The following is a 26,605-nucleotide window of genomic DNA, read 5'->3' as shown; positions in this document are numbered from 1 at the left end:
AAAAAAAAGTATATTTATAAAAAAAGATTTATTTGATTTAACACTTGATTTTACTTACAAATTTATTGTAATTACCTTTTACAATTTACTAACGAGTTACTCAAATTAGTTATAGCATTGATTTTCGAACTTTATGAGACAAGTAAAACCTTTCTTTTTTGTTCATAATTTTATCCAAGCTGCAAATTTGATATTTTTACTCTTAAATTAGCATCAGTAACAGTTGGTATAAAAAGCTATTTCACATATATATGTTGTGCAAAAGGGGATCAAATCTTTCTCGACTAATAGCTTTTGATCATTTACATAGGCGTGCGCACAGGGCGTGCCCAGGCACGCCCTGTGATTTTTCATGGGCCGAAGCGCCCTATGCCTCTGATCTACCTAAATTACAAAATTCAATTTTAAAGAGAATTTGAAAAAAATTTTAAAATTCACTATGTGCACTCTGTAGATGAAAGTTTGTATATATTATTGTATATAGACATATTTTGGCTAAACATTTTGGCATAAATATTCTTAGGCTCGGATAAGACTAGCGTTTTATCGGCGAAACCGCAACCCTTTGTGATCATTTCAAACCGATTTCCGACGGTTCGGAGAATCGGTTTAGTCTGGTCGCGATAACGCGGTTTATATGTTATTTATAGATGTTGCGGTTGTTAAGCATATGGTTATAGTTTGATCATAAATGTATATATAATAAACTAATATAATATAGTAAAGATATAAAAAAGATATATAAGATATATAAAGATATCTTGTAATCGGAATTATTAAATATGATTCAATATGGTATACATGTTAACATTTCAATAAATTTAAAAAAAAAATATAAGAGCTTACGTAGGGTTTTCCATTTATAATGACATACAATTCTGAACTCATGCATCTCAATCAGCGAGTAATCTACCCGTTTAGTGGTGTATATCATATTAATATGTTATTTTTATTTACTCGGGTACACGTACTTTGGATTGACGCAAGATTTAATTACTGAACTGAAACTTATGAAAAATTATCAAAATGCTATGCAACTAAATGGTGCTACTATTGAATATGTTTATGAATGGATTGATTGGTTGAAAACTTCTGGAAATTCCACTGTATATACTTGTGTTTTTAAAACTTTAAAAATGTTTACAATCATACCTGTAATCAGCTGTACATGTGAACGCGTTTTTTCAAAATTAACTGTTGTAAAAAACAAATTACGCAGTACAATGGGCCAAGAACGTTTGGAGTCATTATTACTACTTTTTACGAAACAAGAAATGGTATCAAAGGTAGATTTAAATGCAGTAATAGATGAATTCAATAGTATGGGTAATAGACAAATGTCTCTCTAAGTACATAAAATACTTATATAACTTCTTTATAATATCCTTTATTTTAATTAACTTGTACCTGTATGATATAAAGTATTGAAAAAAAAACTTTAAACTATATTATATTATAATTTATAATTATTATTATTATTATTACTATTATTATATTATAAACTATGCAAGATAATATAGGATGTGTGTTGATATTAAATAGGTATATATAATTTAGATGTGTTGTATTTATAAAATGGTTGACTAAAGGGCCGATGATAATGTATGGGCACTACCGGCTTTAAGAGTCTGCACACGCCTATGATCATTTAGAACAATTAATCAAAAAAATCAATTAATTTTTTATCGTTGAAAATATTTTTCATCATTCCGTTATCCACCAATATACGTATAGGATTTCGGCCATGGAAGTTGCAGAGTTAGTGTTATATATTCAATACCCGAAGATTTTCTCCCAAAATATTCATTTGGTCTATCTTCCCCTTTTTTAATTTATTGATCGAAAAATCAAATTTCTTTATACAGTCCCCATTACAAAGTCCATAGAGAACTTGCGCAGCTTGTGTTGCAAATTTCCATACACTCCGTCTTATTCTATGTTCTACTGAATTTAATACTAAGTCCCTACGTTTATATAAGGCTTTTTGTATAATTAAAGAGTACTGTAATAATGGTTGACAAATCTTTTTATCTTTTTTTTTTATCTCTACACACATTTCTTTAGTTGTTTTCAACCGATCTTCAATAAGAGTCCATTGTTCTGCATAATTTGTTATATCAAAAAAAATCGCGAGGTCCAAGTATTAGTTATAATTTTAATTTGACCTAAGTTTTCATAGTACAATCCTGATCTGTGTGATATTTCATTGTTGTTGAAATTTGATTGAGACATCACCATGTGACATCCAAGGACTAGATGGATCAGACTGTAAATGTAATAATATAAAGAAAACCATAATCGTATCATATATATATATATATATAAATACAAAAAAAAAATAAAAATATTTTCTTTATTTATTTACTGGCATTAACAATGTTTTACTAAATTTTCATATCTGTAGTGTCTAATAATAAAATCAAATATACATTTCGTAAATTTCACATCCGTGCGCGTATATGATTTTGTGTTTTCTCTTACAAATCAATTTGTGTCTCTACCAGATTTAACAACCTTCCCTGTTTGTTATACTGCCCCAATTCCATTTCACAAATAAGTTTTCTATTTCTTAAATTTTCTAACCATGGGCGACCCCAGACATTTTTTTAGGGGGAGGGGGCAAAATTAATTTAAAATATAAATGAAAATTTTTTTATACATTTTATTTATATTAAATTATTATATTTCGTCATTATTAAAATTATGAATGAAAACATTACAATTAGGTAGGTATTATTATTACAATTAAAACATTAAAAAATATTATTATACATCATTCTTTTTCATTAAATATAAATTTCAATCTCCGTGGACATTTTGAATTTTACCAATTTTTGTGGAAATAACATTATTCCAGAGGGGGGCAAGTGCCCCGTCTTGTCCCCCCCCCTGGGGACGCCCATGTTTCTAACCGTAAATAAAACGATTGTGTGTTGGTCGTGTCATAACACACTATGTTTAACATCACATAATTATTAATATTTAATTTCTCTAGTATTTCCTTATCACTATGGCCACAAAACAAAACAATTACACATTGTTGTACTCCTTTGTTTAAATAATTTTTTTATAAAAGTCGAGTTCAACGTGTTTAAAGGACTCCTAACACTAAGCTTGAATTGCTGTAAACACGCCTCCCTGATTTCCGATTTCTTTTTAAATATCCGGTGTATCTCTCTAATAGCTGGATGCATTTCTTGGTCGCTTATTGGTCTGACCTCCTCATGCCTTCTGGGTAGATATAGTGGTCTTCCCTCCAGTTTCGTTATCTTAAACTGGTCCAAGCTATTAGAAATAGCCCCTGATATTAATATTTTGGAATATCTATCGATCGGTGAGAACTCGAAATCCAGCATGACAAATTTATGTGTTATTTCCCTAATAACAGAATAAAATAAACTATATTTTCTATATCTACAAATTATTACTACTAATTTATTATTATTAATTTTTTTTTTCTATAATTCGGTTTCATAAAATAATTTCACATTATTTATATGAATGCGATACCCCTTTCGACCTTTGTTAACTGTAATATTTTCATTATCATGTATTTCTAATACTTCATACGGGCCCGTCCAATTCCTACTTAATGTGTTTCGCTTATTATGTTCTTTAATGAGGACTTTGTTTCCTACATTTATTTTAATCTCATGTAAATTTTTATCATGATATTCTTTATTTATTTGTTTTTTCTTTATTAAGTTTTCCCATGCTATTTTATTTGTAACGATATCTGTGGCTGTTAAATAGTCCCCCTCCAAATAGAATTTGTCTGAATATTCTCTACAAATACTTATTATATTTTGTTTTTCCTCCGTGTTTAAATGTTCTGTTTTAATTGATTCATTAAGTAATTTAATTCGACCTGATTGACCACCTTTGGTTTCCCTTTCATTTGTATTATTAATTAAGAATATATTATCTGTGTACGGTTCCCAATTCAAATGACTAGTAGTTAATTCATCAATAACAAATAGATCTTCTGATATATTAATTATATTACCGATAATTTTATTGTCTTTTACTGGGCTCAAACTATTCGCAATTATTACATTTTCATTTAACGCGTGTTTTTTCATAGCTACTACATTTGAATTAATTATCTCATCACTTTTTATCTGTAATACACAATTACTACGCGTCGGTATTATAATAGATTCGACTTTATTCTCCTCGATTGGCTCGGGAATAATTAAGACTTCCTTATCCCAATCCATTATTGCTTTATTATTTTTTAAAAATTCAACTCCTAAAATACCTGCTTCATTCAGGTAATGGAAAATCATCTTTTACAATATCAAATTTAATGTTAAATGTTTGATTTTTAATAAAAACTTCTACTGTTGTCGTGCCTATCGTTAATACTTTTGTTTCACTTATACCTTTTATAAACCGTTTTTCATCTTCATTCACCATTACATGGTCTATTTACGTAGACATTTTGATAACATTCATATCGGCACCACTATCAATTAAAAATTTACTTTCACACAAAAAATCATTTGCTCTACAAATTATATGTTCAGCTTTAATTGGTATCATTACTCGTATATTATTTTTTATATCTCCTATTGATCGCATTTTACTTGTACCCGCTGAATTCTCTGAACTTTCTGAACTTCCTGAACTACCTGAAGGATCCCCCTCAGCTTTAATTTTTTCTTTAAGTTTCCTAAATTCCGAAATATCACGATTTTTTAATTTATGCAAAATTTTACATGTCCCGTATATTCTCTTTTTATATCGGGTTTCTTTTTAATATATTGCTCAGGCGTCCTACACTCGTTTGCATAATGTCCCATTTTATCGCATCGATAACATTTAATTGCGCTTTTATCATAATTATTTTTACTAATGAATTTATTATTATTACTTTTAAAATTATTTTTAAAATTGTTCCGATTATTTCTATAAGTATTCATTAAATTATCTGATTTACGAAACGTATTTTCATGTTCCATTGCTATTAAAATAGCTTCCTCAAAACTTGTTATATTACGAGCTAATAAAATTATCTGAATAGATTGTTCTACCCCCGATATGAATACGTTTAATGCCTGCGATTGTATAGTTTGCGCGATTATTTTTGCTTCCGCGGCATTTTTATTTATTGTTGACGCGTTTGTTAATTCGTGATACGTTTTTTTTATGCGCTGCGCGAAATCTTTTATTAATTCTGAGTGATTTTGTTTCATTGAACTTAATTGCCCTTGTAAATATTGTACTGAATGAGATGTACCAAAAATCGTTTTTAAATGTACTTTTAACTCTTCCCATGTTGTTATTTCCCTGTACCTAACTGCCTCAAAAGCTTTGCCTTTAAGTTGAGTAAGCACTGCGGCTAGAATTTCAGGTTTCGAAATATCTGGTATTTTTGAAAATACGAAATCACATTTGGAAATAAAGAATGCTAGATCGGTTTCACTTCCTCCTGCAAAGTCGGGAATAAATCTCAAAGCAGTAATAAAATCTAATTGATTTGTCATATTTATTTCTATAAACGTCTTGTTTAAATCTATTAAATCTCGACTCGACTCGCCTCTACTCTCTGAGTTTAACGTATCGGTTAATACTGAATCCCCTGATTCAGGTTTCTCTATCACTCTATTCTTTTCATTTAATACTTTACTTCTTGTATACATTTACTGTATAAAACTTAACTCTCAACAGATTTGACAGAGTATAATAATAATGATAACTTACACTTTGTTCATTTCTGTATGGGAGGTGAAAAAATGCGTCCTTGAACTGCTCGGCTCTGCTTGGCTCCGCGTTGTGGAAATTCCGTTATCCTGGACTGCACTTCGTGATACAAGCCTTTCTGATTTGCGTTGAGTTCCATGGACGTTGTCCCTTGAACTCGCCTTGTTGAAACTGAACTGACTTACAATTCAGCGTAAATCTCTTGATGACATAGAACGTGGTTCGTCGGTGGGTTTCGAATTACTTAATTGAACAACAATTATTTTCACTCGATTGAAACGACCCCACACCTGACACCAAATTTTATGTAGTGATCGTTGTGCAGGATACTACGATCGATAACACATTAATTATTTAACGACGTAGCACGTTGTATGTAATCTTGAGACGTGGGTTGAGAGAGATAGGTAGGTGAATAAATTTAACACTGGTACATTAAACTTATAAACTTACTGTTTTTATTAATTTATCACAATAAATTAACAAACAGTTAAAAACACAAAAAATTAAAATAACAAGTTATTCTGGGCTAAGAATTATATACTCGCGGCGATGTGGCTGTAACAAAGTCCACGACGAGCAATAATTTATTAATTAGGGAAATGGCCAGTATAACACTGTCTATTAGAACTACCTATCTACATCTGAATAATGCTAAATGCTCAACCCGTATTTATACAGGTTCCAATGACGTAAAAGTGGCCTAATTCTAATATTACTTTATTTTACTGTATAGCATTATTATGTTAAGACGTGAAAACTACTTGTTGTTTTCACCTTTGCTCTGGATTTCCTGCGATTAGGCATATTTAATTAAAACTACATTTTGTTTTCACCCATGCCCTGGATTTCCTGCACGTAGGCATAGTTATTAATATGTATACTAAATTATATTGAATATTGATCATTAAATACGCCTAGCCTTGGGCTTACTACGGTATAAATAAATATTTTTTGTTTTATTGTCTTAAATTAAAAGGTTTTAAGTATAATTATAAAAGGTGTTCGTATTAATTTTTCTACTTTACGTACTTGTGCGAGTATATGAGAAAGTTAAAATAACTTTAGAGCTACTAAAGGAAAGTAAGCCTTTTAATAAACCTGTTTTTGACTATCCTATTAAGCAGTGCTAGATTGTATTCTTTGTCACTTAATGAGGTAGCCGTTCGGGCCAATTATAAAGGTTTTTCTTTACGTGCTTGTTTGACGGTTAGAGTGTCCAACAACCGATAAATATCCTTTTTTGTGTTGCTATACGTCAAACCTTTGCGTGGCGTATACATTATTTACAACTAAAAAATAAATATATGCCGTGTAATATAATATCTATGTTGAAATTTGACAGTAACAAAAAATATACTTACAGTGAAATCGTGTAAAACTTCTTTCGGCACACACGTCAGGCAATTGATCTGTACGTTGTATACGATAATTGGTTAAATTAGTTGGAAATACTAATTAACCCCTTGTGTTTTTAGAGATACCACCAACTACTGTTGAGGAAGAAATCAACTGACACAAGGGAGTGACAAAATTACATTGGATATGAAAACCATCGATTCATTGGACAAGATTTTAAAGTATTGAGTTGTGTTGAAGTTAAGTGTTGAAATGATTGTATATGAAATTGTTGAGCTAAATTCAAGCTCATATTGATTGAAATTTTCTTAATTTAAATATACAACTGTGTGGTAGTAGTTTGATTGACTGTGTATTTTTTTTTTTTTGGATTTGCCAAAATTATTTTATTTGCAAACTAATTTTCGGTGGATTGTTTCTTTTGCCTATTTGAAGATTATTTCTTCTTTCGACTTTGTTGAAAGTCTAATCTCCTCAAAAACTTTTTTACAATAGTGCTCATACATTTCTTTTTCGTTGGTTTCATCACTATCACCACATAACCATAATTCTGATCCATAAATGATTGAACGTATGTATGTACGTAAATTACAGAAAACTTAAGTAATTTAAATACCGATACTGATGTAAATATTGCCAGAAGTCAATGCCGCATTGAGGCAAAAATATTATGATTCTGATTCTAGCACTAAATCTCTGTCGCAATGTGATTATTTAGTATCATGTACAACGCACTTAAAATATCCTGATCCTCCTAAACCGAAATAATTTTAATAAATTATAATTACTATTTACTAAAATATTAAATTGAAATCTCACATTCTATATAGAAAAGGTGATTCAAAAATATATGATCAAGGCAAGAATCAACCCCAACATTTGACGATCACGTTACATTCTCTCAAAGTACATTGACAAAATGGAAAATGAAAGTAATAATCATTTAGGTTGATAACAACCAGATTATACGATTTCCGTGAAAACATACATTCACGACGTGTCGCGGCGACATGTCGCGCCTTGTTACGGTCTACCTTTACTACGCTAGACGATTTTTGTGAAGATTTTCTTATGCCGGCGACTGAACACGATATTTTAGTTCGTTTCAATTTGAATGATTGATATATCTCTTCGGTTACAAGTTGTTCTGGGAACCAGAATCTAATAATACACGACGCATAGTTATATGTATAGTATTGCAGTGGCTCTTTTAATGTCTTGCTCACTTTCGCCTAATATTACCACGTCGTCAGCATATGCTAGTAATGGAAGGTTTCGGCCCCAGTTAATTCTTTGATATTCTTCTTGTACTTCCCTTACTGCCATCTCTAGTACTATGTTAAATAGTATTGGTGATAGTGCGTTACCTTGTTTTAATCCTGTTGTTTGAAATTCTTCTTTTAATATTTTGTACCAAATTGTTCAACAATGCGGCTCTTTTGTTACTAATACTTAGCATAAACATTTATTTTGACGTTACTTTGTACACAAGTTACACGTGTACGTATATTTTCCAGAGTTAAAAACATAAAAACTAAATTAAGATCATTCATTTCTAAAGATATTATGGAAGCTCTATTAATGATAAACATTGATAAAGATTATATTGTTGTAAATACTATTGCTAAAAGAGTAACAGAACTATCAAGGATATTGATTTGAGATGTTATTCATATGAATTATTTAATTTGTTTGACCTTTTATAACTTTAATATTAATTTAAAAAATGTATTATATTATAAAAATGATGTACTTATTGTAATTTGTTAATTGTAATTAAAATAAATATGAAACTATGTCATAATTGAAATCGGCGTTTTCTTTATAACGTTTGATGTCACAAGTGGTATATCTAGTGTAGAGGCTATGCCCCAGTGGCGTGAAGTATTGTATTTAAGAAAATAAATCACAAGAATAACAAAAATATATTTTCTTAATATTCTGACAATTTAAAATTAAGTTAACAAAAAACTATAAGAACAAATACAATTTTAAAAAAGGTCGACAATTGATAAAATGATAAGAGGTTTAGACATAAACAAGTCTGGCTAAAATATTTATTTTCTATAAAAAATTTAGTTACCCTAAATATTATAAACATCAATATAAATAATTACTTAATCTTGATCGTTCCAGTAGAAATTATTCATATTTTGTGAATTATTTCAATTCCAAATAGAATCTTATTTTATATGAATATATAATATAAGTATCTAGTATACAATATATACTGCACACTGTATTAGTGAATACATAAATAAAAAAGAAATACATATCCAAAAGTCAGTCAATAGTATTATATTATTTATCCTTTAGTAAATATTATATTTACTTATTAATTATTATTGTTATTTATGTTTACAGTTGAAATGGAAAACCACCCTCGCTGTATCAAAAACATGGATGTCATAGCATGGGTTCCTGGTATTCCCGGATATGGTCCTAAATTTCCTGTACCAGCTAATTCCCAACATGGAACTCTTTGTTTAAAATACAAAGGAATGAAAATCTTCAGTACGTAAAGTCTAAAAAAAATTATTGTAAACAATTCGTCGTTTATGAAGATAATGTGTTTCCTAAGGTTCTTTTGTCACCGAATTTTGCGTATAGTAGATGTTTCATATTATTTTATTTTATATATCAATATTATTAACTACTCAAAAAAATTAGTACATTCCTCAAATTAATCATAATCTAAAATTAGTTTAAAACATTTTACATTTGGTGTTAACGACGAGAAAAAAATTATAACTAAAGTAGAATAAGATTTATAAGTGCTTAATAAACTTATTTTTCTTGTTATTTTTAGTCCCATGTAAATCCACTAAAATACAAAGCGACAGCAACATAGCTAAGGACGTCAAAGAAAAAAAAAATAATGTCAATGATAAATTTAAAAGCAGCAAGTCACCTACTCAAATCAGGTATAAACCAGCAGACTCAGAATATACAGTAGGAGAAGTAAGGAGTTATTCGGAAGGACAAAAGTTTTCTGCTGTGCCCATAAAACGTTCTGTTGGTGTCCAATGGAATGTTGATGATATCGAAGGCACGTCTAAATTGATTAATCCATTGCAGACATCGAATAAAACATTTGATTATATTGAAAATGTGAGTTTACCTATACTACAAACCAAATAATAACAATATTACAAGGGGGAGGGGTTTTTTGGGTCCGAACCCTCCCATTGAAATTTCTACATATCTACTCAAATATTCAATTGAAAATAGTATAATAATAGTATATAGTGTATTTTAATTTTCCATTATCTTCTATATACAATGTTTATAGATTATCTATATAATATACCTACCTAAAATATATAAACCATACTATAGTATATTAATAGTAATTTGTTGGAATTAAGTTAAGCTATAATTATAATTACAAAACAGATAAAATAAAAATGTTGGGCCCCCCATAAAAAATTCCTGGGTACGCTCCTACAATATTATATAATGCACATATTTAATCATGTTTTCCATAAAATTTTTTACAATAAAAGTGGAAGAAATGTTATTAAATGACATCTGTAACGTGGCAATAATCGATTTTACAGAAAAAGTTGACTGCGGATACTAAGAAAAGTAATCGATTCAATAAAGACATAAAAGTTAAAAAATTTCAAGTTCCAGCGGTGGTTAATCATTACAGAACCATCATGAAAAAACCTGTCAACAGTTTCGATAACAATGTTAACAATGTGTCGGTAATATATGATATAAGAAAAGAATTTGGTGGTGGGGACAGCGAAGGATTAAACTTGATTGAAAAAGAAAAACTTAATTTTAAACATGGTACTGTAAGACGTTTAATCAAATTATTTGAGAATATGAATGCTGCTTCGGCATACAAAAAAATAATATAAGTTAAAATATAATTCAAAAAATCTGAATTCAGAACACTATTCAGTTAGTATCGCATTATAAAATAATACTAAAAACATTGTGTTGTTATATATTTAAGAATAAATTGTAAATAATTGTTAATAAAGATATATTCTAATATAATATATTCTATCAATTTAATATTTTATAAATAAAATATGATATCGCAGACCGCTTGTTATGAAACGATTTAATCCACGATGTATTAATATTAACATTAAATTTAATTAAATAACTAAAATAATTGAATGGGATATAAGTTAAACCATCCAATTTCGTTAAAATTATATTTTATAACAAAATCATAAAGAAAATATACAGTTGACCTTTCAACGCTTCCGTACGTATCGAACCTATCTTCGGGTTGGTTTGACTTTCAACCGTATAATCACGTTTGAATTTATTGGACGTAAATTAGCGATACTATACTATATTATCGATATATGTATAAGTATATATATTAATTAAATTGTTGTTAGTTCTTAAAATAATTTAATCTACTGTAACAGTACTTGATACATGGTTATTAGTAGGGCGCGGATTTCAATGCAAAATGCATTTTTTTTCTAAATCCTTACGCAATGCTGAGTTTGGCAAAAATATATTTCAAGCAGAGGCGCTGACTTGTATTTTATTTGGTGGGGTGAAGTTTAAAAAGCTGCATTTCACCTCTGATCTTTGTTCCTACCGATTCGCATGTATTTTATTTTAGTGTCGTTAATTTTGAGACCCCATTTTTTTTTGCGCTTCGTATCAGTAATTCAGTTGCTCTTTTAATGTCTTGTTCACTTTCGCCTAATATTACCACGTGGTCAGCATATGCTAGTAATGGAAGGTTTCGGCCCCAGTTAATTTCTTGATATTCTTCTTGTACTTCCCTTACTGTCACCTCTAGTACTATGTTAAATAGTATTGGTGATAGTGCGTTACCTTTTTTTAATCCTGTTGTTTGAAATTCTTCTGAATTCTCGTGATCAAATTTGAATGCGCATCTTGACCCTTCCGTGCTCACTCTTATCATCGATATTAGTTTTGAGGGAACTCCGAACAAATTTAGGCTTCTCCACATTTTTGTTCTTTGTATGGAGTCGTATTTCTGTTTAAAGTCTATAAAGATTAAATGTAACGGTTTGTTAAACTCATAGTATTTTTTTATTACTTGTTTAAGCGTGAAAATATGGTCTATTTGTTGATCTGCCTAACACGAAACCACTCTGATATTCTCCTATGATGTTATTGGTGTATGGTCTTAATTGGTTTAGTAGAGAGTTCGATAATATCTTGTATGCTGTGTTGAGTAAGGATATTCCCCTTTAATTCTTTACATCCATGGGGTCCCATTGTTTATATATGGGACATATTATCGATAGTGTTCGAGTGCGGCGCGATGATTTCGGTATTCTCCCCGATGGCGACGCTCTCGAAATAGGTCTCCCGTACGAGACGTAATTGTGTCGTGTGGAATCGAGTTTCTCTCAGTCCGGCGGCCTGTGTAGAACGTGAGCGCTCCGTCCACTGTCAAGTGACTAAAAATGTCAAGTTTTTGAGTTACAGGTCTATTGGGTAAATTATCGGGATTGTCTTTACTTGAGTCGGTTGGTTTTCCTACGGGATTCAGCATATATTTAGCATAGTAATAATGAAAAACGTTTTCCTGACATAATTGCCCGGAAATATTCAGGAGAAAAACCGTCAGTATTCCACAAATCGTGTAGGTTCAAATGATTTCTACGCAAATACCCAGCCAAGTACAATAATCCTAAAAGGGCATCTATTTCTTCTTTCGTAGTATCAAGCATATCCTTATTATTTTGATAATTTGCACGGATTTTCGCTAAATATTTATTAGTACACTCAACTATATCTATAACTACAGTATCAGGAAAAAATAACTTCCAGCAATCCAAGACTGATTTGGCATCCTAGCGATTCTTTCCACTCCGGGCAAATGCAAAAAAATCTTACGACGACGAGTACGGATGTTTGAAGGGGAATTATTTTTATACCATTTAGTTATTTTATCTTTCCCCAATAAAAACTCTGGTTTGGAAATTATAGTAATATTTTCACCTAAAAGAGAAGGTGATTGACGACGTACATTTGATGTAGTTTGATCGGTGTTTTCATCACTATCACTTTCCACATTTTCAATAAAAGTCAGAATCGGCATCGGTATCATCGGAATCAAATAACGCGTGTTCAACAAGCAGAATCAAACGGATTAACTCCTTTGTCTACACGAGCTAATCTTTCTTTTAATTTAGAACCAGGTCCACAAAACTGATACCCTGGTACATGAGCTTTGAATGGAAGCTTATTTATAAGAGTATTTAAGAAGACTACCAGATTTTAACTTATGAGTTGAACGCATTTTATATAACTGGCTTTATATTTTAGAACTCTTTAGTATTTATATATAAAAAAAAAAATGAAATTAATCGAGCAAAAAGATAAGTTAGCATTGATAATGTTGATGTACAAATTATTAAAAAAACATCAAGACACGGACCATTATTACCAGATAGTATTCGTGTGAAACATGTTTAAAAATAGCCATATTTGATATTTCCATGGTTATTAACGATCACACGTGACGGCCGCTGATCAGAGCGACACTAGCGATTACAAGTTACAACGTTATCCGATCGTACTAACAAGGCTACCGCAACGCTTTAAAGCGGTATCCGATTATTTCCGCGCAACGTATTTTGTATTGCAGTGAGCGATCTATACTATTTATAATCAATGATAATAACTATCAGTATTTGTATTCTTATACATTGTTTTTCATTATATTAATATTATAGTTTAAATTTATGCTATTTTTAATTAAGTTAAGATTTCAACTATACCTAATTATTTATGAAAATTTCTTTAACCAGTTTAAAAATATACATATATATATAAAAAATTTAGATCTTAATTCCAATATAATGGAAAAAGTAAAAGCCACATTCAATGTAAACGGTACTATATAACTAATATACATTTTTTGTCAGCAATTCAGAAACTTATATATTTACCAATATACATCATACTTAATGTATTTATATTAATATATATATATTATAAAGTACTTACTAGTATTTAGAAGTTTGCATAATTAGTGTTATATTAAATACATACATTTTTTATACAAATAATCACTACTATTCCATCACACCATAAATAAACAAACAGAAAATTGTATTGCATTACCATTGAAAGATATTATGTTTCAGTAATATAATCATAAATAATTGCACATTTTAAAGAACTGCAGTTGGAAATGGAACACCAGGTAGCTCTTTTTCCATAAGATGAGCAAGTGTGTAGTATGCGTGGCCTATTCTGAGATGATTTAATATAACTTCATCTCCACGTTTAAGAGATTTAGGGATATTCCATTCTTGTGGTTTTTGTAATTTCATTTAATTTAGTGTTTATATATAACCATTAATTTTGTCATTTATATTTAAATTGATTGTGAATAATTTTATTTAGATCTTTCTTTACCAGAGTTCGTATTTCAGCGTTGTCATTGATATGAGTTGTGTCCATTAACTTTAGCTAGTATGACTATTCTTTCATTACCAGTTATTCCGCAATGCCCGGATATCCACGAATATATTATATTATTATTACATGTATTATTACTTTACCTAACCTTATAACTAGACCAGAGTTTTATGCATTTGCATGTTTATACTGAGTGTATGCATTTATAACAAGGTTTGAAATGTTATAAATTCAGACTTGATTCCAAATTTAATTTTGCATATAATTGCATGTTTGGAGGGTTGGGGAATATTTTTTCTTAAGTGCATATTTTTGATCTTAGTAAATAATCAAATTATTTCATGTTTTCATTTTGAAATATTGGAATTTTTAATACTGGCAAACAAAAATAACTGTCAACATGATACAGTTATATCTCATATAATACAATACTACAAGTGTCGATAAATTATTATCTGACAAATGAAATTACATTAAACATAAATAAAGCACAAACATGGCTCCTAAAAATATGGAAAGGTATATTGTAATTAATTGCTAAGACAAAAAATAATGGTTTTTTTTTTAAATTTAAATATTTTGTTTATCAACTATTTAGATGAGAAAGGATTAATGTTTAACACTTCTATATAATTTTGTTTCTTTAAATTATTTAAAAAAATATATAATGGTGTTTTTTTTTAAATTTAAGTATTTTGTTGATTATATAAAGGTATAAAGTAATATAAATTTATGATGTATATCTGAACATATTTTTCAATTATTTGTGCATATAATTCCAGTCTTTACTTATAACTAACCAAAGGTGTAAGTAATGATTATTTATGGAACGAGGGTTTGATATAATTATGTACTACTATTTTTATTATTACCTATTTATTTACTAGCTGGAATTTTGACATAGAGGAGAGAATTTAAACCTTCAAACTCCCAGTATAGCTACTGTAACTAACTCGCTATTCAACAAACATAAAATTTTTTTTAACAATCTTATGCTAAAAACTACTTATGTTTTCAACTATAATTTCAAATGCTGTTATTAGATTTAATAGAAACTAAATGTAGTGTTTAATAATCAAAAACAAAAATATTACAAATAACAAATGTAATAGTTAATATTGAATAGAATTAAAATGTATTTGGTGTGAATGTACTTAAAAATGATTTTTTTTTTTTTGGAAATTTGATATATATTGACTCCAAGTTTTCATAAAATCATTTTATTTTATTTTGGTATTTCTATTGTAAAGAGATTAAACTGTAACATTAATTTTTGGGCATTTTTATAGTTAATTAAAAAATAAGAAAATTGAGATCTTATCCAGAAAAATTTATAATTTTGATTTAAAACAGTAACATTAAATAAATTGTAACAATTTTGGGTCAGTATCAGTAATTGTGCAACAAAAATTTATTCAAAAATATAATTACTTGAAGGACAAGGATATTGAATCAAAACATATTTTGGTTTTTAAGAATGTTCTTATATTAGATAATAATCAAATGTCAGAAATTATAAGTCATTTACTTCCCTCAAACGTCTGATTGCGGATCTTACAGTAGTTGCAGCTGTTGTGGAATATACATATGCTCCTCCAGCTACAGTCCTTCTACAACGTTTGCAAGACCAGATTCCAACACACGCCCTCTTCATAGATTCCTAAAAAAAAAAAATTAATAAAATTAGATCCACTTAAAAATCCATATATAGTAAATTTTTATGATAGACAAAGACAGATAATGTTAAATTAATAAAACATTTCATATCAATAACAAAGTAGGTATAATATTATTAACTAAAACCATAAGATATGTAAAGAAAACAATAATTGTAAATGAGTATACATAAGTACCGTATGTAGAGTTAATGTAATAAATTTAAAATTTAAGAAAAATCTAATTTTTAAAAATAATACTAATATAAACAAAGTAGTAACATTAAAAAAACAAATATTTTTGATAAAATACAACATAAAATCTCATTATTTTATTTACAATATCTGGTAACAAATTTGAACTCTTGTCAATATCAATTAATTGGAAATTTAAAACAATATTTTTTCACGAATAAATTTAAACATAAAAATGTAAAATTATTTTTTTTATAAAAATGTTTATTTTAGAAATAATTTGTGATTAAACATTATGATACTCAGAAAATCAAAAAACATTTAGACATAACAAGTAAATTACATGAAACATTATATTTTTGAAGATGTATTAACAATAACAATATAAAAATGCAATGAAAATGTAATTTTGAGCTAAGTAAAAGTAGTGAAAGTAGTTTCATAGAAGTAAACACAATAAGATTTAGAGATAATTAAAACCTTCCATTTGCTGACAAAAAATTATAAAATATAAAAATTTCTTATGCATTTAAAAACCTCAATATAACAAAGCGATATTAATTTAAACTACATTGATATTTAGTAAGATCAATATAATACAAAACAACAATATTGAAAGTAACATGTTACATTTTTTACCTCCAAAAATAAAATTAAAATATTTAAAGTGGATGAGTTGTAGGACATAAATTTTGTAATTTAAATTGGTAAAAATATATTTAACTGTTATTAAGACTAAAAATAAAATAAAAACATAAATAAAAGTATGACATACAATGATAGAAGTCTATGAGAAAATATGTACTATTATTAAGATGTACTAAACTTGACTCTTCATATCGATCATTGTAGCAATAATTAATAATTTAATTTAATAATATTCTTACTTTGCCGCAGAAAGAACAGGTGTATTTGCTGTGCTGGGTGATTTCGATCTTCTTGACCATCTTACGCAGCGAGGCACCATATCGGGTACCATATTTACCTACGATTCCTACCTTCTTGGTACGTTTGGCCTGTAAAATATTAAGGATATAAATCCAATCGGAGGAAAATTGTTTACAAACATCAAATATTCAATTTAAATTCAAATTTAATTAAAAAACCAAATAGAAGTTTTTCGCAAACGTTTACGAAACATTCAGTAATAAACATAATATGACAAAAAGGAGTTCTAAGATTTTACGAAATGTCAAGGAACGACTTCAAGAATAATTCAACGAAAAAATTCGTTTCACTTTAACCGAAACGATCGGTAGGATAATTCGAGATGAAACTTACCATTTTGACGGTGCTGAAGTTTTTCTGGAAAAACTTAATTAAACGACACAAACAAGAAGTGTCGGGACTAGAGAAAGAAAAAAGATTTCAAGTGATTGCGAATGGTTTGAGGTTATTTAATATTTTAGTGTTTCCAAAGACATTCCGAAAAATTTCATTTTGCTATCCTATTTCATTTTTTCGGTTTACCGTGTTCTCGAATTTTATTTCCTCGAATTGTTTAGCGATTCTAAACAATTGTCCATTATAATTATTTAAACCCTCCAAGTTTTAGGAATCGAAAAATAAATTCAAGATTCCAACAAATTTATTGATGTCGAATTTATGATGTTGTTACCGAAATACCAACATCGCGTTATCATGTCTGTGATTACCGTAATCAAGCATAGACCGCGATCGTTCCATAGAGTAATATTACTCTATGGTTCGTTCTTATTCATTATCAAAATATTATCAATTTTATCATTCGTCGTGTGTCAACTGGTACGAGTTGTTAAATAACGAAATATTTAAAATTGTCCAACAACCGAAACGGTTCTTAATTGAAATAACCTACGACTCGGTATATGTAGAAATAGTAATTGAACGAAGACGAACATTTCTGATTTTAATTTTTTTTTTTTTTTTGCCGAACCAAGACGTCGACAATTAAATTGAATGTAAATTGTTGTTGTGTCGGAAATGTTTTTTATTCCCATATAAATAATCCGCCCTTAACATGTTTGAACTTGAAGATTTTGATCTGGACGATGAAGTAAACTAATATTAATTATGTAATACAATGTAATACAATTACAGATATAGAATATTATGCGTGTTATTAAACACAATACAATTGGGCCTTTATCAGTTTTTCCAATAGTTAACACAACCGATTCATATTGTACTTGTCAAACAATCTATTATTTATATTATTATTACTATCCTTATTTTATAATGTAATCATTACATATTTATGTATTATTATTTTTTAGGTGTTTCTTAATACCCAGATGCCTACTATTAATAAATCACCAATAAAGACATCAAAATCAACCGATATTCCTATGAGTTTCGAAGACAATAATGAAGTATAGTGTACATTTAAATTTGTGATTTATTTTTATGACTGAAATACTTATTACAATATGTTTTTTAGTCATTTCTTAATGTATCAAATTCAGTTTTTGAATCTTCCACTTTACAAAACATAGAACTTAGTAATGAATCATCAACAGAACAAAATAAAAATAAATCTTATCTAAGTAATGAGGTAAGAGTAAATGTAGTTTTTTTTTAACCAATATTCAAATTATAATTCAATATTTTTTATTAGCCAAATCTATTAACTTAAAAAACATTTTAAACTATTAGAAAATATAAAAATGTAATGTAACTATTATTATATAAGGTCACTCAGAACATGTTTATGATAGAACAGGAATCAAATACTACAAAGCCTTTAGATGAATGTCAGTCCAGTAATAACAAATTGGATTTTGATGATGGTTTTGATTCTGACGATGAAGTAATATTTTTTATCATTATATTTATAAATATATAATATAAAATTTAATGTATTATAATATTATTATATTTTTTTTTTTTTTTTTTAGGCATTTTTCAACACTCCAAATATTTTAAATGAAATTGAAAATTCTCTCAAGACCAATGACTATAGTGCAGAATTAAATGTAAACAGTAGTCATAATGAGGTGAACATATTGATAAATAGTAATTTATTATAATCAATATTAATGAAAAATGTATTAATTCATACTTTATTGTTGATACTAGAGTGAAACCAGTTTGAAGTGTGAAAATGACAAATCAATATCAACTATTTCAAATATTAAAAGTAATTTAAAATAACAGTATTTTTCATTTTAGGAAGTTAGGGTTTCGTTTTTAAAATAACTCATTATTAATATTTATTTTTTATTTCAGTATTGAATATACAATATTAACATCATTGTTTATTATTATTTTTCAGGTTCCAATAAAACAAGCAATAAAGGTCTTCTAAATACAACTATTACTAGTATAAAAACAACTATTCCAAAATGTGCTTCAAGAAAATTTCCTGGGCCAGCTGGATTACTCTCAGAAAATGTAATAAATTTGAATATACTTATATGTGACAGTAAATTTTATTATAAATAAATTATTTTTTATTCTGAATTAAACAAATACTTACAGATAGATATATATTCAGAAGATCCCTTACACTTGGAATCTCTAGACATGTCAATTAACATTAATGAAAATGATAAAAAAGAAGAGGTAATTAACTTTAATTCTTCAAAAATGTTTTTAATTTAAATAAAATTTATAAACATGATTCATTTAAAATGTGCTTCAATAGTGGCTTTATGTAAATTAATTTTATTAATTTGGCATTATATTATTGTGTTAAATTTAGAATTTATGTACTCAAGCAAATGATTCATCATTCTCTTCGTCACCATATCAGCAGTTCTTATCAGATTTTTTCACTACCGATGTCGATATTTTATTAGATAAATATAACGTAGCCTGGATAAAACAAAAACTGCTTCCATACACAGCTTCTGGTCGTTTTTTTACAGACAAAATACCATTTTTTGTTTCTGTCATAAAGGAGATTGATTGTCTTTCACCAGATCCAACAGTAATCCTTGCTGACAAGACAGGATACATCAGAGGAACAATTCATAGAGCAGTTTGGAACCAGTTTAGTTGCCAACTAAAAACTGGCGCTGTTCTCGTTTTATCGAAAGTTGGAATATCGTGTCAAAAAATTATAAACAGTTTCACATTGAATATCACTAGTGATCATTTAATTGCTATTTACAGTTTTTCAATAGGTAAGCTAGACTGTATTCAACTCATTAAATATTTACCAATGAATAGTGATTCATTTTCACATTTTTATATTTATAGAAGACAGTGATGAAGTAATTGTCACTCGCACAACAGAACTGAGAAATGAAGACATTGTAAATGAAGCTATACGACACAATATATGTAATGTAGAAAATTTAAATAAAAATCCACATTCTGAAATCAGGAGTCGGATGAATGCGCTTAATAATTTAAAATTGCACAACATTTCGCTAGAACATGATTTACAACAGTTAAACACCAACTACCAAACTTCTAATAATACAAAAAACACTTCTAACCAATGGACACCTATTAAAAATGTCTTTAAACCTAAAACTCCAGTGGCACAGAAATTATTTAAAAATCATTCTAATAATTTATTAGAAGAACCACCTGCTAAACGAACAAAAAAAGAGCAGTTCATAATAAATACTGAATCAAACAATTCAAAGAATGAAATGTCTATTATTCAGAATATATTTGATGGGATTAATGAAGATGAAATGTTCAATGATTTTTGTTGTTAATATTATGGAATTATATATTGGAAAATTATTTCGTTTCAAAGGTGCTTTTTAATTTCACTAGATAAGTATTATATTTGTTTCCTTGATTTACTATTAAATTATTAATAAATGTTCTCGCTTCTAGTGTATACATAGAATACATAGTATACAATTATTCATAGTATCCTTATGAAATTCCTTGTACTAAAAATTTTTTCTGCTTAAAATATTTTTCAATTTTATTGATTTCTCAACTAGTTTTACCAAATATTGTTCTATAATTTATTACATTTACTATACAGATATTTTAGATTTTGAATGAAATGAAAAATGTATTGATTTTACCATGATGCCCTTTTTTTTTTTTGAAATTATACAGAACTGACTAGAAGGACTGCTCTGATTACCACAGTCATATAAGATTTCAGATGGAAAATGTTGCTAATTTGTACTTTGAAAGAGGTCATTTTACAAATTTCCCAACAGATTTCTTCAATTTTTTAATAAATGGACAAAACGTTATATAAATATGGCAACATTTAAGGTATATTATTTATTGACAAAATTAAACTTTTGTTTTTCATAGCAAAAAATAATAATAGTAGACATGCATTTTCACTGTATGCTATAGATAGTATAATTTTCAAAATATTTTTTTTTGTTTTTGAGGTATTTATAAATATAAATATTAAAAATTTGGATGTTTTCTTAATTTTATCTTATTTCAAAAATGTAATACGAAGTTCCTCATACATCATGTAATAGATTAGATCTGTCTCTTTGTCTTAATTAGACTAATATATTGTATTTTTCTTTAATGTAACTTTTGAAATAAAATATTTTTAGCAATTACAATTGACAAAATATTAAATAAAATATATATTTTAATTTAATTAACAATTTAATATTAAATATACAAAATAAAATTATGCACAAGCGCATTATCACACTAATCAAATTAATTAATTTGTAAAAATCTATGACTTTCTTAATGGTGTAAGAAATTTTTATTGTTATGAACATTGATGATATTGCATTTTATTTAATATAAAAACAGTAAAAAAAAACTTAATTATCAATAGAAAAAAAATGTATTAACTCATTTACATAATTTAAGTTTTCAATTCCTCATAGTATAATTAATTAACAGCTATCACATATATACATAATAATATAAGTATATATTAGATATAAATTAATACCTATGTATAATTGTGATTGCTATTTACAAATTATTTTCATATAAATACCTTCAAGTTTTGGGATTTAACATTTAGTAATTTTTAAATATAATATAAATGTTTCAAAAAAAAACAAAAAAAAAACAAAATATATAATATATAATTAAAATAAATTGACCTAACATTAATAAACTAAGCAGTCAAGTTTTAAATTATAATTGTAAAAGTGCTTGATTAAATATTGAATTATTCACAGGTGTTATGGTACAATAATTATAAATTTTATTGCAAACCTGACTCAAACTCTAAATGGCATCACAGTTGATATAGGCTAGTTTATTAGTATTAGGCCAATGCGTGAAAAAAAAATCCCAATATTTGGAAGTAATGTAACCATACACAAAATGGTCTACTCCAATTTTATACTGAACATTACTGAAATAGGGTATATTAATTTATCACAGTGTATACGAGCAATAATAAATAATAACAATAATCAACAAGTATACAGAGGATAATATTTTAATAATCTTGATTATTCATATACAAAAATAATTATAGAAAAAACAGTACATTTTTTTTTTTAATTTAGACACATGAATGGTTGTTATCTATCCAACATAAATAGTTTATTTATTTGTACTGAACAAAAAAGTTTTATTACAAAATTTATTTGAATAAAAATATCTGTAATCAGTGTAACTAATGTACACTCAAATCTGATACTGTGGTAACTTGATGGCGATTTTCCGTCTAAGTATGCATGTGTGAGTCAACGTAGTAATGACAAATACTAGTATCACCGCCCAAAGTTCATCATTAAAATACAGAAACCAATCTATACCTAATAACGTCAAAAACAATAACCATCCTTTTCTCCTTCTATGCATTTGTTTGTGTGTAAGCACATACATTTGAGCTAACCGGAAGAGAATACTACAAAAGTGAAGCCAACCAGTATCCAAAGACTCATCTTCCTAAATACAGAGCAATAATAATATTGTCAAACACATTCAGTACATTTTAAACATATTCATTTAAATTTTAAATTATTATTTCAATTAATTTACAGTCAATATTAAATTATTATTATTATTATTATTATACTTCAAACTTATATTTCAATTTTTTGTACATAATTTTACTTTTTCATTGTATTTATTTTAAATGTTATTAATTATTACTATTGGACAGATTATAAACACAACCTACATTGACCCTTATGAATTTATTCTAATTTTTTAACACGTTCTGAAAAAAAAGTTTTTATCTTTTCCATCCCAGATATTTAACATCAACTTATGACAATATTTTTCAAATAAATTTTCAGGTTTTATATAAATTAATATTTACAAACACTACATATAATATAAAAATAAATAAATAAAAGTTTGGAGTATTATTTTACTAGTAAATTATGGTACAGTAGTAGTACAAAGTATAGAACAGAATGTGTTAAAAAGTTAGAATAAATTCATTAAGGTCAATATAGCTTATATTTACAATCTGTTCAATAGAAAAAATTAGTAACATTTTAAATATATACAGCTATTAAACTATATAAGTAATAATACCTCACTTGACCAACTTCTCCACATATCCATAACTGACACAAGACTATAAAAAATTAAACAAACAGTAAAGATTAAAGATGTTTTGTCAATGAAAGACAATGGTTCTAAAGTAGGCAGAGGTCCAACTAAAAATATAAATAAAATAATTAGTATTTATTTTTTAATTATTTAATATAATTTAATTCAAATTATTTGTAAAAATAATATTTATATTACCTCTAACTGTAGGAGGAATAACTCGTGGCGCATGAGTTTTATTATCGTTTTCTTCAATAATAAACACTTCTTGAGGAGGATCTAATGTAATATCACGAGTAATTTCAGCCAAATTAATTCTTGAAGTTAGTTGCTGTGGTTTATTATACATTTGCTGGATAGGATGTATCGTAGTATCTAAATAATACATTTAAAAAACATAGTTCAAACTAACTACTTTGAATGTGTTTTAAGTTTTAAATATAATTTACCAAATTCAATGAGATTGTAAGGCCTTAATGCTTGATCAACTTTATGACGGTCATATTTTTTTGTAAACTCTCCAGCTAGCTCTTCTAAAAAGCTGTAGGCTAATACTTGAGGATATGAAGGAATGCACATTGCCATGCATATTATATTTAAACATGGTAAAAAGCTAGAACAAATATAGTATATTAAATGTTTGTTAGTTTAATGATAAATTAATGATGTTTTTAAAATAAATGGTAGGAAGTAAAGTAAAATTGATTTTAAATAGGTAAAATTACTTCAAATTACTTCCATTTCATATTTTAAGGTAATGATTAAAACTAATTTTTGCTAAGAACTGAAATCAATACATTTTGATTACATAGCGATACTAATTATATTATAATACAAGAGATTATAAAATGAGCATACCTATGTTTAAAAATATAAATTTTACTAACAAAAACCAACAACTGATGTCAAATATCTGTTTTAAAAAAATAATGTACACTATAATTTTATAGTGTATGATTAAATTATTTAGACATAAATACAGTAGTTAAAACTTAACATTAGAAGTATAAACTGATTTCAAAATAAATGCAATGCAAGTTTACATTTCCTATATGATTAGCAACATTCAACAGAGTTTCTGTAAAATAATTAATTTAAATATCGATGAAAAAACAAACCTTTGGTGGATAAAAATAAAATATAAATATGCAGAAACATTAAGGACTTTTCCCAAACATTTAATATTTAATATAAGGTACCTATGCATCTTATGAAATACGAACAATGAGCATGTTGAATTATTGTAAAACAAATGACCAAAGAAATGAAATTTCCAGGCGTACAGACCTATTACCTATTTAGAAATGGTCAAGAGCTAATACGGTGGGGCGCTTCCTTCAACTCTCAAATAATTATCACAAGCGAGCCAGTAGTAATACGTACTAGTAGATCCTGTCATTTAACCGTAGGAAACATTTGTTTTTAGGCGGATCGGTTTTCTTCAGTACGTTCTTGACGATTTTGTTGATTAATTTCAAGTCGATGGCACTCTCTCCATTGCTGCACTGGTAATTGGTGGTGGACGTCAGCGGTAGGAGGTCCCGGCTTCTAAGAATCAAAGCATACAAAATCATGTCCCGGCGTTGACGCGGTGCCCGGGCTTCACGAAAAACGCAAATTCATAATTAATAACCGCCGACGACGACGACGACGACGACAGAAGTCCGTGATCACCGCGATCACCGTTCGCAGCGCAGTGGTTATCAGAGGCGTACGAACGCTGCAGCAAGTACGTTTGCATATTATTAGATGCTATCAAAGCCGACAACGAAATACACGTAGTATTATTATTATTATTAATGTTCTCGTGGCTACTATCAGTTTTCGTTATCACGGCTCCTGCTTATCAACGCCAATGCGAACGGAAAATGTAACCGTCCCGGCCACGGTCATCGGGATAACTGCAGTGCCGTCACAACAGCCGCGAATCCTAGGGGTTGCGGGCGAAGGTGGCGCACGCCCCCTTTCAAAATCCCTAAAAATAGGTTTGTGTTATGTACAATATAACATATTGGGTTTCCGATTATTTTTCAAAGTTCATTACATCAACTAACTAGAGTACTATTAGATTACGAAGTATAATATAATTATATATTTATTGCGTAGTGACTAGTGTTTAAGTGTGTTACTGCGCCCCTGCGGTAAAACATTTTTTGATCCACCACTGCGTCACAAATGTCCGAAACACGTCGCGTCGAGCCATAATCATAATACGAATATATAATGAAGGTAATAATACATTACGCGTCGATGCCGGGGCGGATAGGCAAAAATTTACTGGGAATATATTAATGAGGCAGTATTAATTATTCTAACCTCTGTGGTTTCGGGGTAAGAATGGTAACACAGTAACTCCTTATTATAGAAATAAAACGGGAACCTAGTTCCTAAGAAAATCAAAAAACAGTTTCGGAACCTTTTCACAGCAAACACTATCAGTTTTGAGACAAGAAAAGCTCAGATAAAGAGCTTTGTATGAAGTTTAGCACTATATGGAGCTGAAAAATGCACGATACTCAAAGCAGGAAAAAGAAGGATCGAAACGTTGGAAACATGATGCTGGAGAAGAATACTGAAAATTCCCTGGACAGATAGAGTAAAAAATTAAGGAATATTCCAAAAAATGAGCGAACAAAAGATAATATCGAAAACAATCAAGGAAATAAGGAAAAATGGATTGGATATATAATAAGAAACATTGAATGGATAACAAAAATAATAGAAGAAAAGATAGACAGAAAAGCCGGAAGAGGTAGACCAAGAACACCATTTAAGAATCAAATCATAGAAGATATAGAAAAAACCAATTACAAAGAATTAAAAGTAGCAGTAATGGATAGACCCCAGAGGAGATCTATCGAAGTCATTGAACCAATCTAAGGAATGAAAACATAAAATAA

General features: G+C 28.2%; 5 protein-coding genes across 9 annotated transcripts; 2 read left to right on the top strand and 3 right to left on the bottom strand.

The window, feature by feature from the left end:
- Positions 1–2,811: 2,811 nt before the first annotated feature.
- LOC112687103 lies at positions 2,812–6,195 on the bottom strand. Its single transcript, XM_025559658.1, has 2 exons — positions 5,707–6,195; positions 2,812–3,378 (listed from the first exon to the last, which is right to left on the bottom strand). The coding sequence occupies exons 1-2, from the start codon at positions 5,715–5,717 to the stop codon at positions 3,009–3,011; spliced, it is 381 nt and encodes a 126-aa protein (XP_025415443.1). The 5' UTR covers positions 5,718–6,195; the 3' UTR covers positions 2,812–3,008.
- A 32-nt stretch (positions 6,196–6,227) lies between these two features.
- LOC112687102 lies at positions 6,228–10,963 on the top strand. 2 transcript variants are annotated; one of them, XM_025559657.1, is made up of 6 exons: positions 6,228–6,789; positions 7,073–7,120; positions 7,185–7,304; positions 9,430–9,579; positions 9,875–10,176; positions 10,626–10,963. In XM_025559657.1, the coding sequence occupies exons 4-6, from the start codon at positions 9,435–9,437 to the stop codon at positions 10,932–10,934; spliced, it is 756 nt and encodes a 251-aa protein (XP_025415442.1). In that variant the 5' UTR covers positions 6,228–6,789; positions 7,073–7,120; positions 7,185–7,304; positions 9,430–9,434; the 3' UTR covers positions 10,935–10,963. The 2 variants fall into 2 exon arrangements, with proteins under 2 accessions (XP_025415442.1, XP_025415441.1); XM_025559656.1 differs by lacking the exons at positions 6,228–6,789; positions 7,073–7,120 and having other exon boundaries at positions 7,199–7,286.
- A 4,950-nt stretch (positions 10,964–15,913) lies between these two features.
- On the bottom strand, positions 15,914–17,694 carry LOC112687110 (60S ribosomal protein L37a). Its single transcript, XM_025559667.1, has 3 exons — positions 17,583–17,694; positions 17,189–17,317; positions 15,914–16,111 (listed from the first exon to the last, which is right to left on the bottom strand). Exons 1-3 carry the CDS (start codon positions 17,583–17,585, stop codon positions 15,965–15,967), a joined length of 279 nt encoding a protein of 92 aa, XP_025415452.1. The 5' UTR covers positions 17,586–17,694; the 3' UTR covers positions 15,914–15,964.
- A 333-nt stretch (positions 17,695–18,027) lies between these two features.
- On the top strand, positions 18,028–21,811 carry LOC112687107. Of its 4 annotated transcripts, XM_025559664.1 has the most exons (11): positions 18,028–18,336; positions 18,557–18,652; positions 18,721–18,834; positions 18,973–19,089; positions 19,178–19,276; positions 19,359–19,419; positions 19,555–19,673; positions 19,761–19,844; positions 19,984–20,407; positions 20,484–20,994; positions 21,312–21,811. In XM_025559664.1, the coding sequence occupies exons 1-10, from the start codon at positions 18,301–18,303 to the stop codon at positions 20,951–20,953; spliced, it is 1,620 nt and encodes a 539-aa protein (XP_025415449.1). In that variant the 5' UTR covers positions 18,028–18,300; the 3' UTR covers positions 20,954–20,994; positions 21,312–21,811. The 4 variants fall into 4 exon arrangements, with proteins under 4 accessions (XP_025415449.1, XP_025415448.1, XP_025415450.1 ...); XM_025559663.1 differs by having other exon boundaries at positions 20,484–21,811; XM_025559665.1 differs by having other exon boundaries at positions 18,028–18,355; positions 20,484–21,811.
- Positions 21,812–22,639: 828 nt separating this feature from the next.
- LOC112687111 (vesicle-trafficking protein SEC22a-like) lies at positions 22,640–25,532 on the bottom strand. The gene is made up of 5 exons (XM_025559668.1): positions 25,089–25,532; positions 24,155–24,318; positions 23,904–24,080; positions 23,688–23,812; positions 22,640–23,090 (listed from the first exon to the last, which is right to left on the bottom strand). The coding sequence occupies exons 1-5, from the start codon at positions 25,277–25,279 to the stop codon at positions 22,827–22,829; spliced, it is 921 nt and encodes a 306-aa protein (XP_025415453.1). The 5' UTR covers positions 25,280–25,532; the 3' UTR covers positions 22,640–22,826.
- Between the last annotated feature and the right edge of the window lie 1,073 nt (positions 25,533–26,605).

This window comes from Sipha flava, unplaced genomic scaffold, assembly GCF_003268045.1.
Source record: "Sipha flava isolate LNK unplaced genomic scaffold, YSA_version1 331_pilon_pilon, whole genome shotgun sequence".
Lineage (NCBI taxonomy): Eukaryota > Metazoa > Arthropoda > Insecta > Hemiptera > Aphididae > Sipha > Sipha flava.
This window is presented reverse-complemented; position numbering and strand designations above follow the sequence as displayed.

What these genes read in the sequence shown, in the direction of transcription:
- LOC112687102 (XM_025559657.1), top strand. Translation starts at nt 9,435, where the DNA reads ATGGAAAACCACCCTCGCTGTATCAAAAACATGGATGTCATAGCATGG. An exon ending in CAAAGGAATGAAAATCTTCA is followed by an intron (nt 9,580 to 9,874) that starts GTACGTAAAGTC and finishes TGTTATTTTTAG; the next exon opens with TCCCATGTAAATCCACTAAA. An exon ending in CATTTGATTATATTGAAAAT is followed by an intron (nt 10,177 to 10,625) that starts GTGAGTTTACCT and finishes TCGATTTTACAG; the next exon opens with AAAAAGTTGACTGCGGATAC.
- LOC112687111 (XM_025559668.1), bottom strand. Translation starts at nt 25,279, where the DNA reads ATGATTTTGTATGCTTTGATTCTTAGAAGCCGGGACCTCCTACCGCTG. An exon ending in TTAAATGACAGGATCTACTA is followed by an intron (nt 24,319 to 25,088) that starts GTACGTATTACT and finishes TATTTGTTCTAG; the next exon opens with CTTTTTACCATGTTTAAATA. An exon ending in GGAGAAGTTGGTCAAGTGAG is followed by an intron (nt 23,091 to 23,687) that starts GTATTATTACTT and finishes CTCTGTATTTAG; the next exon opens with GAAGATGAGTCTTTGGATAC.
- LOC112687110 (XM_025559667.1), bottom strand. An exon ending in CCTGTTCTTTCTGCGGCAAA is followed by an intron (nt 16,112 to 17,188) that starts GTAAGAATATTA and finishes TTTTTTTTTTAG; the next exon opens with GAATCTATGAAGAGGGCGTG.
- LOC112687107 (XM_025559664.1), top strand. Translation starts at nt 18,301, where the DNA reads ATGTTTGAACTTGAAGATTTTGATCTGGACGATGAA. An exon ending in TAAACAGTAGTCATAATGAG is followed by an intron (nt 19,277 to 19,358) that starts GTGAACATATTG and finishes TGTTGATACTAG; the next exon opens with AGTGAAACCAGTTTGAAGTG. An exon ending in TATTTACAGTTTTTCAATAG is followed by an intron (nt 20,408 to 20,483) that starts GTAAGCTAGACT and finishes TTATATTTATAG; the next exon opens with AAGACAGTGATGAAGTAATT.